Genomic DNA, 13,499 nt, shown 5'->3' on the forward strand with positions numbered 1-13,499 from the left:
TTTTATTATAATAAAAAAATTATATAGAGATTTATCACTTATAAATATGAGTTTCATATAAAAAATTTTAATAATTTTACGTAATTTTAAATTATAATCGACTAATTATAATACAAGATTATATACAATGAAAGAATATAATGAAAAAAATCTGATTTTTTTACAGTGGAAAAGTTCAAACTGATCAAAATGCAAACATAGAAAACTTCAGCTGAACATGTATACTTGACTTAACATGTCAGTCAGGTTTTTTCCACAATCTCTCTTTTTTTATCTCTCTCCTACCATCGACTCTCTTTTACCCCTTTTAGTAACCTAAAGAACATGAACCCACAAAAAGTTCTCTCACCGCTTAGCCAAGACTAGAAAGAAAGGTGAAGGGAGAAGAGAAATAAAGTAGGTGAGAAGAAAAAATGGGGAGAGGGAGAGTTGAGTTGAAGAGAATAGAAAACAAAATCAACAGGCAGGTTACATTTGCTAAGAGAAGAAATGGGTTGCTCAAAAAAGCCTATGAGCTCTCTGTTCTCTGTGATGCTGAGGTTGCTCTCATCGTTTTTTCTAACCGTGGCAAGCTCTATGAGTTTTGTAGCAGCTCTAGGTATATTCCATATCTTTCTCCTTCTCAATCTCTCTCTTTTTATTTTTATTTTTATATTGGATGCTTCCATCATACTAAGATCGAGGAGTTGGAGTCTTGGTTTGTGGGTTTTTTTTTTAGTCAAAGATTAGTACTTTGGTTTAGATTAATCAAGCCAGTTTTTGAGAAAGTTTGATTAGGTTTCAGAAGTTTTTATGAGCAAAGACATGTTTTTTTTCTTATTTATTTCTTTGCATCGTATGGTTTGGGTTATTTTTATTCTTTTTTTTTCTTAAAAGGTTATTAAGAAAAAAAAAATTTTCTTTTCTTTTTTTCTGAAAGAAATTTTTTTTTTTTACATGGATCACTCTTTCTTAACCAATGGACAATACCGCTTATGAATTATACATGCATCTCTTCAATTATATTTGTAGTTTACAACAAAACCAGCTTGTCAAAAGCGAATTGGAGTTTATAGCCCTTGCTAGGGATTTAAGATCGATGGGGGAAATAGGGCTTAGGCCTTTGAGAAGTGAGAAGATGAAGATCAAAGCAGCAGATCCTTCTTGATCCCAGTTATCTGTAGTTCTTTAGACAATAAGGTGGGCGGATTAACAGGGTTTACTGTTATGATTTGGTGCCAGAGATGTGATGGTTTTGCAGTGCAAGTCTGCTTCTTTACTTCTAAAGCTGCAAGCTTGTAGAAACCCTTAGCAAAAAGACAAATATTTTGGCTAATTTCTCTTCTATTTGTTCATAAGGGAAGAGATTGCTTTAATGTCTCACCCATTTCTGTGCTTGTCCTTTTATTAATAAATCTTTTGTTTTAAAAAAAAATACTAACATGCTTTAGGAATGAATCTAAAATGTGACTTGAAATGATTGTTTTTGGATTCTAGGATTCAGTTATCTAATTATTTATTTAATTATTTCAATAAATCCCAAAATTTTAATTTTTTTTTTTGCTATCTTGGAATTTTATTACAAATATTCAAGTTCTTTTAGGTCTAATATTATATTCAAAATAGAGTTTTAAAAGAATTTGTTTAGGGTTTCTGCTTTCGCAAATTTAATTATTAATCAATAAAATTGAATCCGATTTAGGAAAAAAAAAAGTTCTAAAAGAAAACTATAGATATTTTGTATTAGTATTGTTAAAAGCAACAAGCTTCTTTAAATTTGGCACTAATAATAATAATAAAAAAAAAGCAACAAGCTTATACAAATCTGCACGAGATCATAGGGTATTTGATTCAATTATATTTTTCGGAAAATAAATTATATTGCTGACAGTCGGACTAAATACGAGATCTTTTGCTCGAGTGCTTTGGTATCATGATTTTAGTTATGTTGTAGCTTGTCTTTCTTAATGTCGTCAAGTTACCAAGCATTAGTTTGGTACATTACTTGCTTGTTTCATTTCATTCTTGTTTGATGCACTGATATTTTCATTATCCTTCGGTTTCTTTCTCCCCCTCCTTGATTCTTAGCATGATGAAAACACTTGAAAAATACCGAAAGTGCAGTTATAGTACACTGGACACCGCCCAATCAATCAGAGAGACACAGGTGGGTTTGAAAGTTTTTCTTGTTATGATTTTGACAATCAAGATGCAATAGTTTGTACTACTATTTTAGTACATGAACACTATTGAATTCCAACATGTTGTGATCTTTTATTCTTTGTCAAATACCAGTCATCTTTAATCTGAATTAAAAGTAAACTCCACTGCCTTCTATTGTGTGATCTTCTTTTGGTTTTTCTGTCGTAAGCAGGCCAGTTATCAGGAATATTTGAAGCTAAAAGCAAGAGTTGAGGTCCTACAGCGATCTCAGAGGTAATGTACAAAAATTCATGGCCTGAAATCAACATCTTTTTTTATTTGGAAATACGAAATGGTCAAGTTGAATTATGCCCCTCAAATCCATTCTTTTAATCAATGTTGTAGAAACCTTCTTGGTGAAGAATTGGGTCCATTGAACACAAAGGATCTTGAGCAGCTCGAAAATCAACTGGAGACATCCTTGAAGCAAATAAGATCAACAAAGGTAAAACAAATTCCACCAAAGAATTTTGAAAATGCATTAGGAATAATTTTGATGATAAACTTTTTTATCATGATACTAAAGAAATGAAATGTCCTTCTTGACCTTCCCTTAAGTAGTGTCCATGATTGAGCCTAGGTAGGCTCCCAGGCTTTATCTGTCCAAGAATCTTATCCCAAATTTGGAGTGAAATGGGCCTGGCTTCATAGCTTGAAACCTTAGGCGGTAACAGTGCAAAGAATAGGCAAGTTCCAGCAAATGAAAGGAAGACAAATTGCTATACACTGCATGGCAGTATATAAAAGAAGTTACAAAATGCCCTTTAATGATTAGGTCCAGAATGTTTCCCACAAGTCGAGAAGGCTTTAGCATATGGTAAAAGTGGCAAAGGATTGGAATGAAACTTTCGGTTGTTGGCTGAATGGAGCTCAGTTTGCATACAAAACATGCATTGCGATGCAGTATTACTTAGAGTTGTAAAATGACTTGCTTTCTGTTGGAAAGTAACTTTCACCATGTCACATTGCTGATTTGATGACAAATTTGGATATTCGTCTTTCAAGGTTTAAGTTTTGTTGGCCTTCAGCCTATACTAAACTTAACCAGCCAAAGATGGGAGTCATTTGCCATAGTTATTTGATCTGCACACTTAAATGTTTGATATTGTCATATTCTTATTGTTCTTTTAAATGCTTTGCAGACTCAAGCCATGCTTGATCAGCTTGGTGATCTTCAAAAAAGGGTATCAATTTATTTTGATACCTATGTTATTACTATGGTTCTCTATACATGCTTTTGATTAATCTTGCCCTTATTTCTGATACAGGAACAAATGCTGGTTGAAGCCAACAAATCCATGAGAAGGAAGGTATAGAACTTGTCACCATCTGGTGAATTTTAATTCAAGGTTTCAATTTCCATTTCTGTAAACAAGGTATGGTCAACATTATTGACTTCTTCTTTTATAAAACAAGGACCTCATTTTTTCTGAACTCTTTGAAGATATGGACTTGAATAGATTTATATTGTTGTTATTTCAAAGCTAAGTTGATTGGAACTTGATGTTTAATCTAATTAATTCATACAACCACTTTTAAAAGTAATTATTTAGCAGATTTGTGATCCTAAATTAGTTATTTTATTTCTGCTGTATTAATCCTTGTTCTCATACTCTTACATTAGTTGGAGGAATTGACTGCACAAGTTCCTCTTCAACTAGCATGGGAAACTGGAGAGCAAATCATTCCAAACAATCACCTCCAAGCTCAATCAGAGCCATTTTTCCAGCCTCTAGGGGGCAATTCCTCCTTGCAAATTGGGTACCCTTTCTTTCAATCAAGTTCATTTGACCTATTTCCTTGTATCAATTACCTAGGACACAGTATTTCTTTGATCACCTAATGTTGTTCATCAATATCATATGCTGCAATTCCTACTTTTTTGCAGATATAATCCTGTTTTTTCAGATGAAATGGATGTTGCAGGACATAACCAAAATGTCAGTGGATACTTTCCAGGATGGATGCTCTGATTATAAAACCCTCACATATAAGATTGATAATTTACTGGGTAGAAATATCTTCCAGCTGTTGTTGCTTTTATTTTTCCTTTTCAAACTATGATCTGATGCAACTTGTAATTATATTTATTAAAGACAATAAACATAAGTATAAAACAATAATAAAAAATTGTTGCAAATATAATAATATTTTAGAACGATATTTTTAATTATTGCATATTATGATCGCAAAAACCCCATTTTCTAGTAGTGGTATACTTTACATATGTATAAAAATGTATGTGGCATGTTTGGATAACTTACCTTTTTCCTCGATACCTACTTTCCTTTTGGATGAATGATGATATTGATTTTAGTGAGATTAAAAACAATAATAAAAATTATTATAATTACGATTAAAATAATTTATACTAAATGAATCTTGCTAAAATTCATATTAAAATTTGGTGGTACGATAAATTCAATCGTACTGCACCAGAGATGCAGTGGAATTCAAATCTAACCTTTTTTTTTATTAAGTCAATCAAAGGTGAAGATGAAGAGGAAAAAAAGACAAAAAAAAAAAAAAAACAAGAAACCTTTTTACATGAAAACTTAGATTAAACCACTCACATGAAAAACCAAAGAAATTGAAATTAAATTTAAATACAAGACATTCCGTCAGTCTGTTCTTTGTTTACCATTGCTGTGATAAAATTGTTACACCTAAACTGGATAAGACAACCATGTGTTCCTTGCCTTCCTTTTGCTTTCTCTCTATTTCCATTTTGATGTTTATTATTTCACGTTTTGCACCAACTACAAATGAATGATGGATCATGTAGAAAAGAAAACGTGGGTGAGTACCTACCAAAGAATTAAGATATTATCAAGAAATTTTGAATCCAAAATTTCTAACTTTCAAAAAAAAAAATCTGTCATGTCGATGTATAATGTTGGACTCTTAATTTCAATACAATAACTTCAAATAAATAAAAAAAAACAATATTTCAAGTTTCTTGGCCCCATAAGCTTAACATTTCGGTTATGTCTTTGTGTCACTGGTTAAGACTTAAGCTCTGAATCTACGTGGCTTCGAGACTCGGGTATTCACTCATTCGGTGTCCCGAATTAGCTTTTTTGCCACGGTTTACATCCTTATGAGGTATTATCCGCTCTGATCCTTCTTGATCTCATGGTTTTGTCCTACAAAAGGCATCTCACAAGACGGAGGTGGTATGAACCCTTATATACCCCAATGACCCTCCTATTATGTTCGATGTGGGATTCAGGACTCTTCCTTAGGTCCGTAACATTCTTCCCCACCTAACCTTCTGATGCTCTCGTCATGAAAGCTGACCACCATGCCTACATTTTTCAAGGTGCTTGGAGTGAATCGAACGGTTTAAGGCTGGCTCTGATACCACTTGTCACGGGTCGAGACTTAAGCTCCGAACCCGCGCGATTTGAGACCTAAACATTCACCCTTCCGACGTCTCAAATCAGCTTACCTGTCACGGTTCACACCCTTGTGAGGTATTATCTGCTTTGACCCCCCTGGTCTCACAGTTTTATCCTACAAAAGGTGCCTCACAAGACGGAGGTGGTGTGAATCTTTATATACCCCAATGACCCTCCTATTATGTTCGATGTGAGATTCATGACTCTTTCTTAGGTTCGTGACATCTGACCTAACCTGACAGCTATCTTTAATTGGTCACAAGCTGCAATTTTTGTTACTCTTTTGCTTACCAGTTTTTATTTTTATTTTTTTATAATATTTATGGATATTTTTAAAATTCATTTGGCTTTAATCTCGTTTTCGATTAATTTTAAAATCTGAAAAATAATTTTTTAATACATCGGCTTGGTGTATTTATGATTTTTTTTCTTTATTTTTAACTAGTAATTAGACATCCAATTTTTAACATTTTGATACAACTCTTTTCTTTAGCCAGATGAAAATACTCATATTAATAACTAAAATTCATGTAGAGTGGTTTCAATTAGGAGTACAATTAAATCATAAAAATTATGGGCAGACTTAGGCTGGAATGGGGAGAATCATAACATTCTCATGACTCTGCTCAAAGTAATTAACTATGACTTTAATTTTGGAGAAGATGAACTGTGATTTCAATTAGAGATGAATGGTTGGCTCAATCGATAAGAATCGTTTTTTTTTAACATTAAAGGGAGAAAGCAATTATCATGTTTGGCTCAAATGGCTCAATTTCTCTTGTCATTATTTTAAAAAAAATTATTAAACACTTTGAAAGGTCACTTAAGAAAAATAATACTCTAAAACTTATAATTTATTAAGTAATTTTTTCTTAGGTTATATACTCACAGCTAGGTCTTACTATTTGTTCATTATTTGAAGCTTATATAAAGTATTTTATATTTTAATCTAATCTTTAATTTGTAGCACATTATTTAAATACATATAAATTGATAAATTTTGCTTAATTTTGTAATTTCAATAACTATCAGCAGCCTCTTAATATTTGATCATTTGAACCAAATTATTTGTTTTGGTGTCTCCCATGACAAGAAAAAATATATATTTATATCAATATGAATAGATCAAATAAAGAAACATTAATTTTTCTCTTAAAATTTATATTATTTTTTATATTTTCACTTTGAATTATTTCTTAGAAAAATTAGAAATTGTGGGAAATATCTTTAAACGACTCAATTTTATAGTCAATCTATGTCCGTCATTTAAGCAGTGGAAATTAACATTTTCCATTGTTGTGTCTAATTTTTTGTTCGATTCATGTTTGATTTTATTTCTCAACCAAAGTGGTGTCATATACAGTATTGGTTTCTTTTCTTGCGTGGTATCTAAGGGACAATCTTTAATTTTGTGATGTTTCAGTCAAGTGTCAACCCAACCATTTTAGTTTATATTGTTTGTTCTCGCTTTTTTTTTTTTTTTATAAAATTTTTTTATTAATTAAAATATAATTTAACAACACATTTGCTCAGTAAAAAGAAATTGATATTAATAAATATTTTTGTATAAAAGAAGTTACAACGTAAAATAAAAAATATATATATATGTTTAAATTTGAATTTTTAACTTATTAAATATTATTTTTTAAAAATATCTGCATAAATTAGGCAAGTTAATACATATGTTTATTAATAAGTACTCTCTTGATCCCACTATCACAATACCATTTTTTAATTTGGACATTTCAATATTTGTAATTATTTTTTAAAAAAAATTAATTGTATATATATATATATAAATCACTTGATTTAAAGTTTTTAATCAATAATAAAATTCAAATTAAAAAGATTTAGGAAAAAACAATTATTTAAAAACAAAAAGGAAAATGAAAAAAAAAAGTTGGAAAAAGGTAGATGTTGACACGACGACGTATAATAGGTCAAAAAACTTGGGCGCCTTGGCCTACGCCCCTAACAACTGCAAATGTAGAATCATTGTAAGTCTATTCCTCTCGACAAATCCCTTCATCGAGAAAAAAGGGGAAAGCATATATAAATTAAAATATGAATAATCTCGTAATTTATTGATAAAATAACAAAATTTTAATTTTAATAATTTAAATTTAAATTTGTAATATTAAATATAAAAAAAAGACAAAAAACCATATAGAAGTAATGAAAGAAAAATATTACAATGTTACTTATGAATATTGGTTAAAATAATTTCTATAAAAGATTGTATAAAAATTAATGTATTATTATTTTTTGAATTTAATATACTTATTAAAATAATATTGTAAATAAAATTAATCGATATTTGCATTAAACATTTGATTTAGTAATTTACATACAATTCATTTTAATTTAATATACAATAAAAATAATAAGATGTAGCATTGATTATTAATTAAATAATATTAAAAATAATATGCATAAAAGAATGTGATTGAGAAGTCAATATAATAATTTGCTACAATATTTCTTTTGATATTTTAAGAAATATCTTTACCAAAATTTCTTAATTGATACCTCAAAAATCTAAATTAAACCCATTAAACATTAGTCACAATTCTAAATGAATCTCAAGAAAAATAATTTGATTATCAGTAAAATTAAGTATCAATATATAAAAAAATATTTTTTAATACAAGTACCTAAATTAAAGTTAATCGAAAGTTTAAACAATTAATCAAAATAGCCCAATAAACTTATAAATATATTTTAAAAGTAAAAAAAATCTCAAATTATATAATTCAAGACCTTAATTATCTTCAAAATCATATTTCATACCAAACGCAAAAATTATATACAAAAATTTCAAATAATTATCATATTAAATTGAAATAATTCAAATACATCAATTAAAATTATAAACAACTCATAAAAAACAAAATAACACAATTGACCTAAAAAAAGTCAAAATTCAAAAGTAATCTTAAATTATATAATTAAAGACTTTAATTACCCTTCAAATTATATTTTATCCCAAATCTTAATTGGTATTGTATAGATAAGTAGGGATATTTTTAATATTTTTTATAGATTATAGATACACTTTTTAAGTAGCATACAAATATATTTTTTAATATTTTTTATGTAATATTTTTTGTAAATAAATAAAATTGTGCATATTTGAACTCTTTTTAGATTTTTAAATTTTTTAATAGTCAATTTAATAAAATTACAAAAAAATTACTATAGTGAAGGGCAGCACTAAAACTAGTCGGAACATAGGGACAAAATGTAAAATCAAGGCGGCCTTGGGAGCAGACAACAACGATTGCAGCAGGAGTTTGAACCAATGAGAGTTCGACAACGCTTTTAACGAAACCATCCTTGTTTTCTAATACCACCCATCTCTTCAGACAACGACTGTAGAAGGAGTTTGAACCAATGAGCTGTCGACAACGCTTTTATCGAAACCATCCTTGTTTTCTAATACCACCCATCTCTCCATCTAGTCTGCGTTTCTTCTTCTAACGTAGTTTTCATCTTTTCTAGACACGATATCTTTACTTAATCTGCCTCTATATATATATTTATGTTAATATGTGTGTGTTTTCAAGAGCTAATAAGGAATCTTTCTTTTTTTTTTTTTTTCTGACGAAAGATACCCAGAGAAAGTGAGCAAGAGAGAGAGAGAGAGAGAGAGAGAGAGAGAGAGCAATCCGTTCCTTTTCTGTCTGAACCCAGTGTCAGTTTCTTGCTTCTGTGATAATAGAAGGGAAGGAAAGAAGGGTATCATCAGCATGGGGAGGGGTAGGGTTCAGCTGAAGAGAATAGAGAACAAGATCAACAGGCAAGTGACTTTTTCAAAGAGAAGGTCAGGTTTGTTGAAGAAAGCCCATGAGATCTCTGTCCTTTGTGATGCTGAGGTTGCTCTCATTGTCTTCTCAACCAGAGGCCATCTCTTTGAATACTCAACAGATTCCAGGTACTGTCTTTCTTAATTTAATACTACCTCCTCCAACATATTTCATGATCTTTTCTTAATTTTCTTCTTCTACACCTTCAAATGACAACAATAATACAGAAGAAAAATTAACAAAAAAAAACACCTGGTGAAATAGTTGTCTTTGTAATAAACAGCAAAAAAACACAGTTAAAAGAACAACAAACAGGTAGAGAGAAAGAGAAAGTACTGGATATGGAGGAAGGGATCTCGTTGTGGATATGTTAGGGTGCATAAAATCTTGTCTTTTGTTTGAACAAAGCTTCAAGAATTTATGACTTTCTTGAGACTAATTGATTATCCTACAAAACAATTTGGGGTTAGCGGCCATATGTTGGAAAGGAAAATTAAATCACCAATAAAAAACTAGAGAAAAAATTTCTGGTTTAGGAAAGAAAACAGATGAGCAAAATTTGACGTATTTAACAAGAAGTAGTTGAAACTAATGATAGTTCATCAGCTTTCATCTGGTGAGTTGAGCTGTGGGGGGTGGGGGGGAGGCTGAAGATTGCCATGTTTAACTTGACAGCTGCTTCCATATGTAATGGTAAGGCTTGCATGAAATGTTATATGACTAGGAGACTGAGGAACTTCGAAGCATGTATACGTCTTCATCAGATAATAGCAGTAGTGTCTAGGGGATGCTTGGGACAGTCTTTGGCTCTCTTTTTGGGCACATACTTATGGTTTTTAACTTTTGGATAATGTGTTTTCTCAGGAAAATGAAAAAGAACTCAATTCCAGCCCTTAATGGAATATAATAAGCAGTTAATTTATTATTCCAAAAATAGCATTCTTTTATTTTTTTTTTTCTTAGCCAAAGGGATTTCATTAATAAACAGCAATATGAGAACTTAACAAACTAATTGCCTGGTAGCTTGACTGTAAATTTAACAATTTTAGATATAAAAGTAATGGTATAAAATTAAAATTTTATATGAGTTTGATGAAAACTAAAAAAATTGTTTTTTTGCCTCAACATAAATTGTAAAATGATAATTACCTACAGCTTGGCTGTAGATTGAACAATTTAATTTAGATATAATATGAAAATAATATAAAATATATATGATGGTATAAAATTTTGATAAAAAATCTTATGAATTTGGCAAAAATTAAATAATATTTTTTGTATATGTTAATATAAATTGTGATATAATAATTGTAGACATCCATCTGAATGCCGAGTTAATCAGAGTCAATTTTTATTATTATTTGTTATTATTATTGTTATTATTACTAGTGTTATAGTATAATATATTATATTACTATTATTATTATTTTGTATTATTATTATTATATTATGATATGGTATATTATATTATTATTGTATTATTATTTTTATTTTCTTTCCTTTTCTCTTGTTCGGGGTTTGAATAAGAAAATTAAATTTGGAATTATCAAAAATAAAAGGGGAATGGATTCACACAACCAAAGGACTTTTAATCTATATCTAGCGGTAGATAGTATCATAGATCTATATGTTGAACCATAAAAAAAAATACCTATTAAACCGATCACAAGAATACCAGTTATCGTACCTATTATCCAAAGAGGAATCCTTCCAATAGTATCGGCCATTTATCCCGCTTCCCTCCACATTTCATCAAGTGGTCATGCTAAAAACATAAACAGTCATAGATAATTATGAGATGTAATCTTTCGACAATAACTTTTATATTTTATGTGAGTTTGATATAAACAAATAAAAATATAAAAATTATCAAATCTATTTGATTGTACCTATTTTGTACTTAATTTTCTTTGAATAAATTAATCATGTTACTGTTCAAAAAGGAAAAATGAAGTTCCCAGTCAACTAGGATTTCTTTTTCTTTTCTTTTCTTTTTTTGTCTCAGCCATTTCTTCTTTCTTCTTTCTTCTTTCTTAAACCAAGTAATTGGAAAACTTGCTCAAAGCTCAAAACCAATTAGCTATCTGTTTTTCAAAGTCTAGCATGCATGCTTACTCTTTGCTAGCTCAATTTTATTAATAGAATGCTCTAGTTGCTAGCTCAAATGTTTCGTTAATAGAATTCTTTCTATTTTCTATAGAGAATTTTTATTCTTACTCTTTGCTAGCATCAAATTTCTGTTTTTTTGGTTGATTCTTGTTGATTTTGTTGGGGAGATGTCTTATGCATAAACACCCTGTAGGCTAATTGAAAGGAATCTTGAAGATTTAGCATGGCATTTCTGCTACATCAGATTGCAAATTTAAACAAAAAAGAAAAAGAAAGGAAATATGAAACAATCCTAAAAGCTCTTAAGTTAACCAAAAACCAGTACATTTTTAATCCTTTCATTAATTTATAATTTTCATTCTTTTATGCTTGAAAATTCCATAAATCATCTTTCTCTCTTCTGCAGCATGGAGATGATCCTTGAACGGTATGAAAGATATTCTTATACAGAAAGGCAACTTGCTGCAAATGAAATTGAACAAAATGTAAACTCCCACACTCTATGGAGAAATTTCCAAGTTCTAAAATTTCCCAAACATGCATCTTTTTCTTTTTGCAGCTGTCTTGCAGATGCTTCAGTGAGCTATCAAAGCAGTGGTTTTGTTCTTTTGCAAATAAATAAGGGTAACAATAGGAAACTACTGTATCTTCAAAGGAAATAAAAGATAATTTCATTGTGTTTCAGGGAAGCTGGACGCTGGAACATGCTAAACTTAAAGCCAGAATGGAGGTTTTACAAAGAAACCAAAGGTACAAAATTGATTCCCTCAAGGTTTCAAATGTATTTGGCCATCTTAAACCTTAAAAGGAGAAAGCAAGTACCATTGTTTTCTATTTTTTTCTAAGAAAAATGATATTTGTAGGCATTATATGGGAGAAGATCTTGAGAAATTGAGTCTGAGAGAGCTTCAAAATTTGGAGCAACAACTTGATTCTGCCCTTAAACACGTAAGGTCAAAAAAGGTATAAATAATCACTACAAGAATATGATTAGCTTTTGATTGTGCAGCTTAGGCCTAGAAAATAACTTGACCTTGAAAGTTGAAATGATTCACTTACAGAATCAGCTCATGTTTGAGTCAATTTCTGAGCTTCAGAAGAAGGTACATCTTGGCTGCTCATAAGATTTTCTTACCTTAGCTATATAAGCAGAAGTAGATTGCTTGACTGCGAATTCTTCCATATGCAGGATAAAGCATTGCAAGAGCAGAACAACATGCTTGCAAAGAAGGTGAAGTTAAATCTCCATATCCACAAATATGAATTCCATGAACCTTCTCCTCTACAGCTTCTTTCTTGTGTGATAAGTACTAAAATGTTCATGATGCAAAAATAGGTGAAGGAAAAGGAGAAGGCAGTTGCTCAGCAGAGACAATTGGAGGAGCAAAATAACTGCCATGACCCGTCCTCAATGCTTCTGCCACAGCCAATGCAGTCCTTGAACACCAGGTTCTCTTCCTCTCTCTCTCCCTATGGAAAACTGACGTGGGATTAGAAACAAATCTATAAAGAATTAAAGTCATACAATGACATAGTGCCATGTCTAATCTCATTAAGAGTACTAAGGTGGGTTGAGTTAATACTTTGTGCAGTGGCAACTATGAAGCAAGGAGCAGTGGAAGAGAGGAGGAAGGTGATCCAGGACAAGATCCCGTCGCCGATGCGCTGTTGCCACTTTGGATGATCACCACGTTGAATAACTAAAACCAACTCCTTTCTTTAGTATATTGTGTAATTTTGATGCATATATATATATATGCCACCCAACTTGATACGTGCGACTTGTATCTATACAGACCTGTGATGTAATTAAGTGATGCTGTGTATATAATAATAATAATAATAAATAAATAAATAAAACGTATATATAATTACTAATTACTTTCTCCATCTCTTTTTTTTTTTTTTTTCATTTTTTTAGATATTTTGAAATTATGTTATATTTTTTAAAACATCTAAACTTCTTATTTTTTTATAAAGTAAATAGTATATGTGGTTTTTA

At 30.3% G+C, this 13,499-nt stretch overlaps 2 protein-coding genes across 2 annotated transcripts; both read left to right on the forward strand.

The window, feature by feature from the left end:
- The first annotated feature begins 288 nt into the window (after positions 1-288).
- LOC111284370 (agamous-like MADS-box protein MADS2) lies at positions 289-4,359 on the forward strand. The gene is made up of 8 exons (XM_022873055.2): positions 289-598; positions 2,068-2,146; positions 2,354-2,415; positions 2,527-2,626; positions 3,324-3,365; positions 3,450-3,491; positions 3,806-3,942; positions 4,070-4,359. The coding sequence occupies exons 1-8, from the start codon at positions 414-416 to the stop codon at positions 4,152-4,154; spliced, it is 732 nt and encodes a 243-aa protein (XP_022728790.2). The 5' UTR covers positions 289-413; the 3' UTR covers positions 4,155-4,359.
- A 4,766-nt stretch (positions 4,360-9,125) lies between these two features.
- On the forward strand, positions 9,126-13,375 carry LOC111284380 (agamous-like MADS-box protein AP1). Its single transcript, XM_022873061.2, has 8 exons — positions 9,126-9,516; positions 11,904-11,982; positions 12,183-12,247; positions 12,361-12,460; positions 12,559-12,600; positions 12,687-12,728; positions 12,834-12,946; positions 13,090-13,375. The coding sequence occupies exons 1-8, from the start codon at positions 9,332-9,334 to the stop codon at positions 13,199-13,201; spliced, it is 738 nt and encodes a 245-aa protein (XP_022728796.2). The 5' UTR covers positions 9,126-9,331; the 3' UTR covers positions 13,202-13,375.
- The last annotated feature ends 124 nt before the right edge of the window (positions 13,376-13,499 follow it).

The sequence above is a fragment of the Durio zibethinus genome, chromosome 17 (genome assembly GCF_047325235.1).
Source record: "Durio zibethinus cultivar Kanyao isolate XHJ-2024 chromosome 17, ASM4732523v1, whole genome shotgun sequence".
In the NCBI taxonomy this organism is placed as follows: Eukaryota; Viridiplantae; Streptophyta; class Magnoliopsida; order Malvales; family Malvaceae; genus Durio; species Durio zibethinus.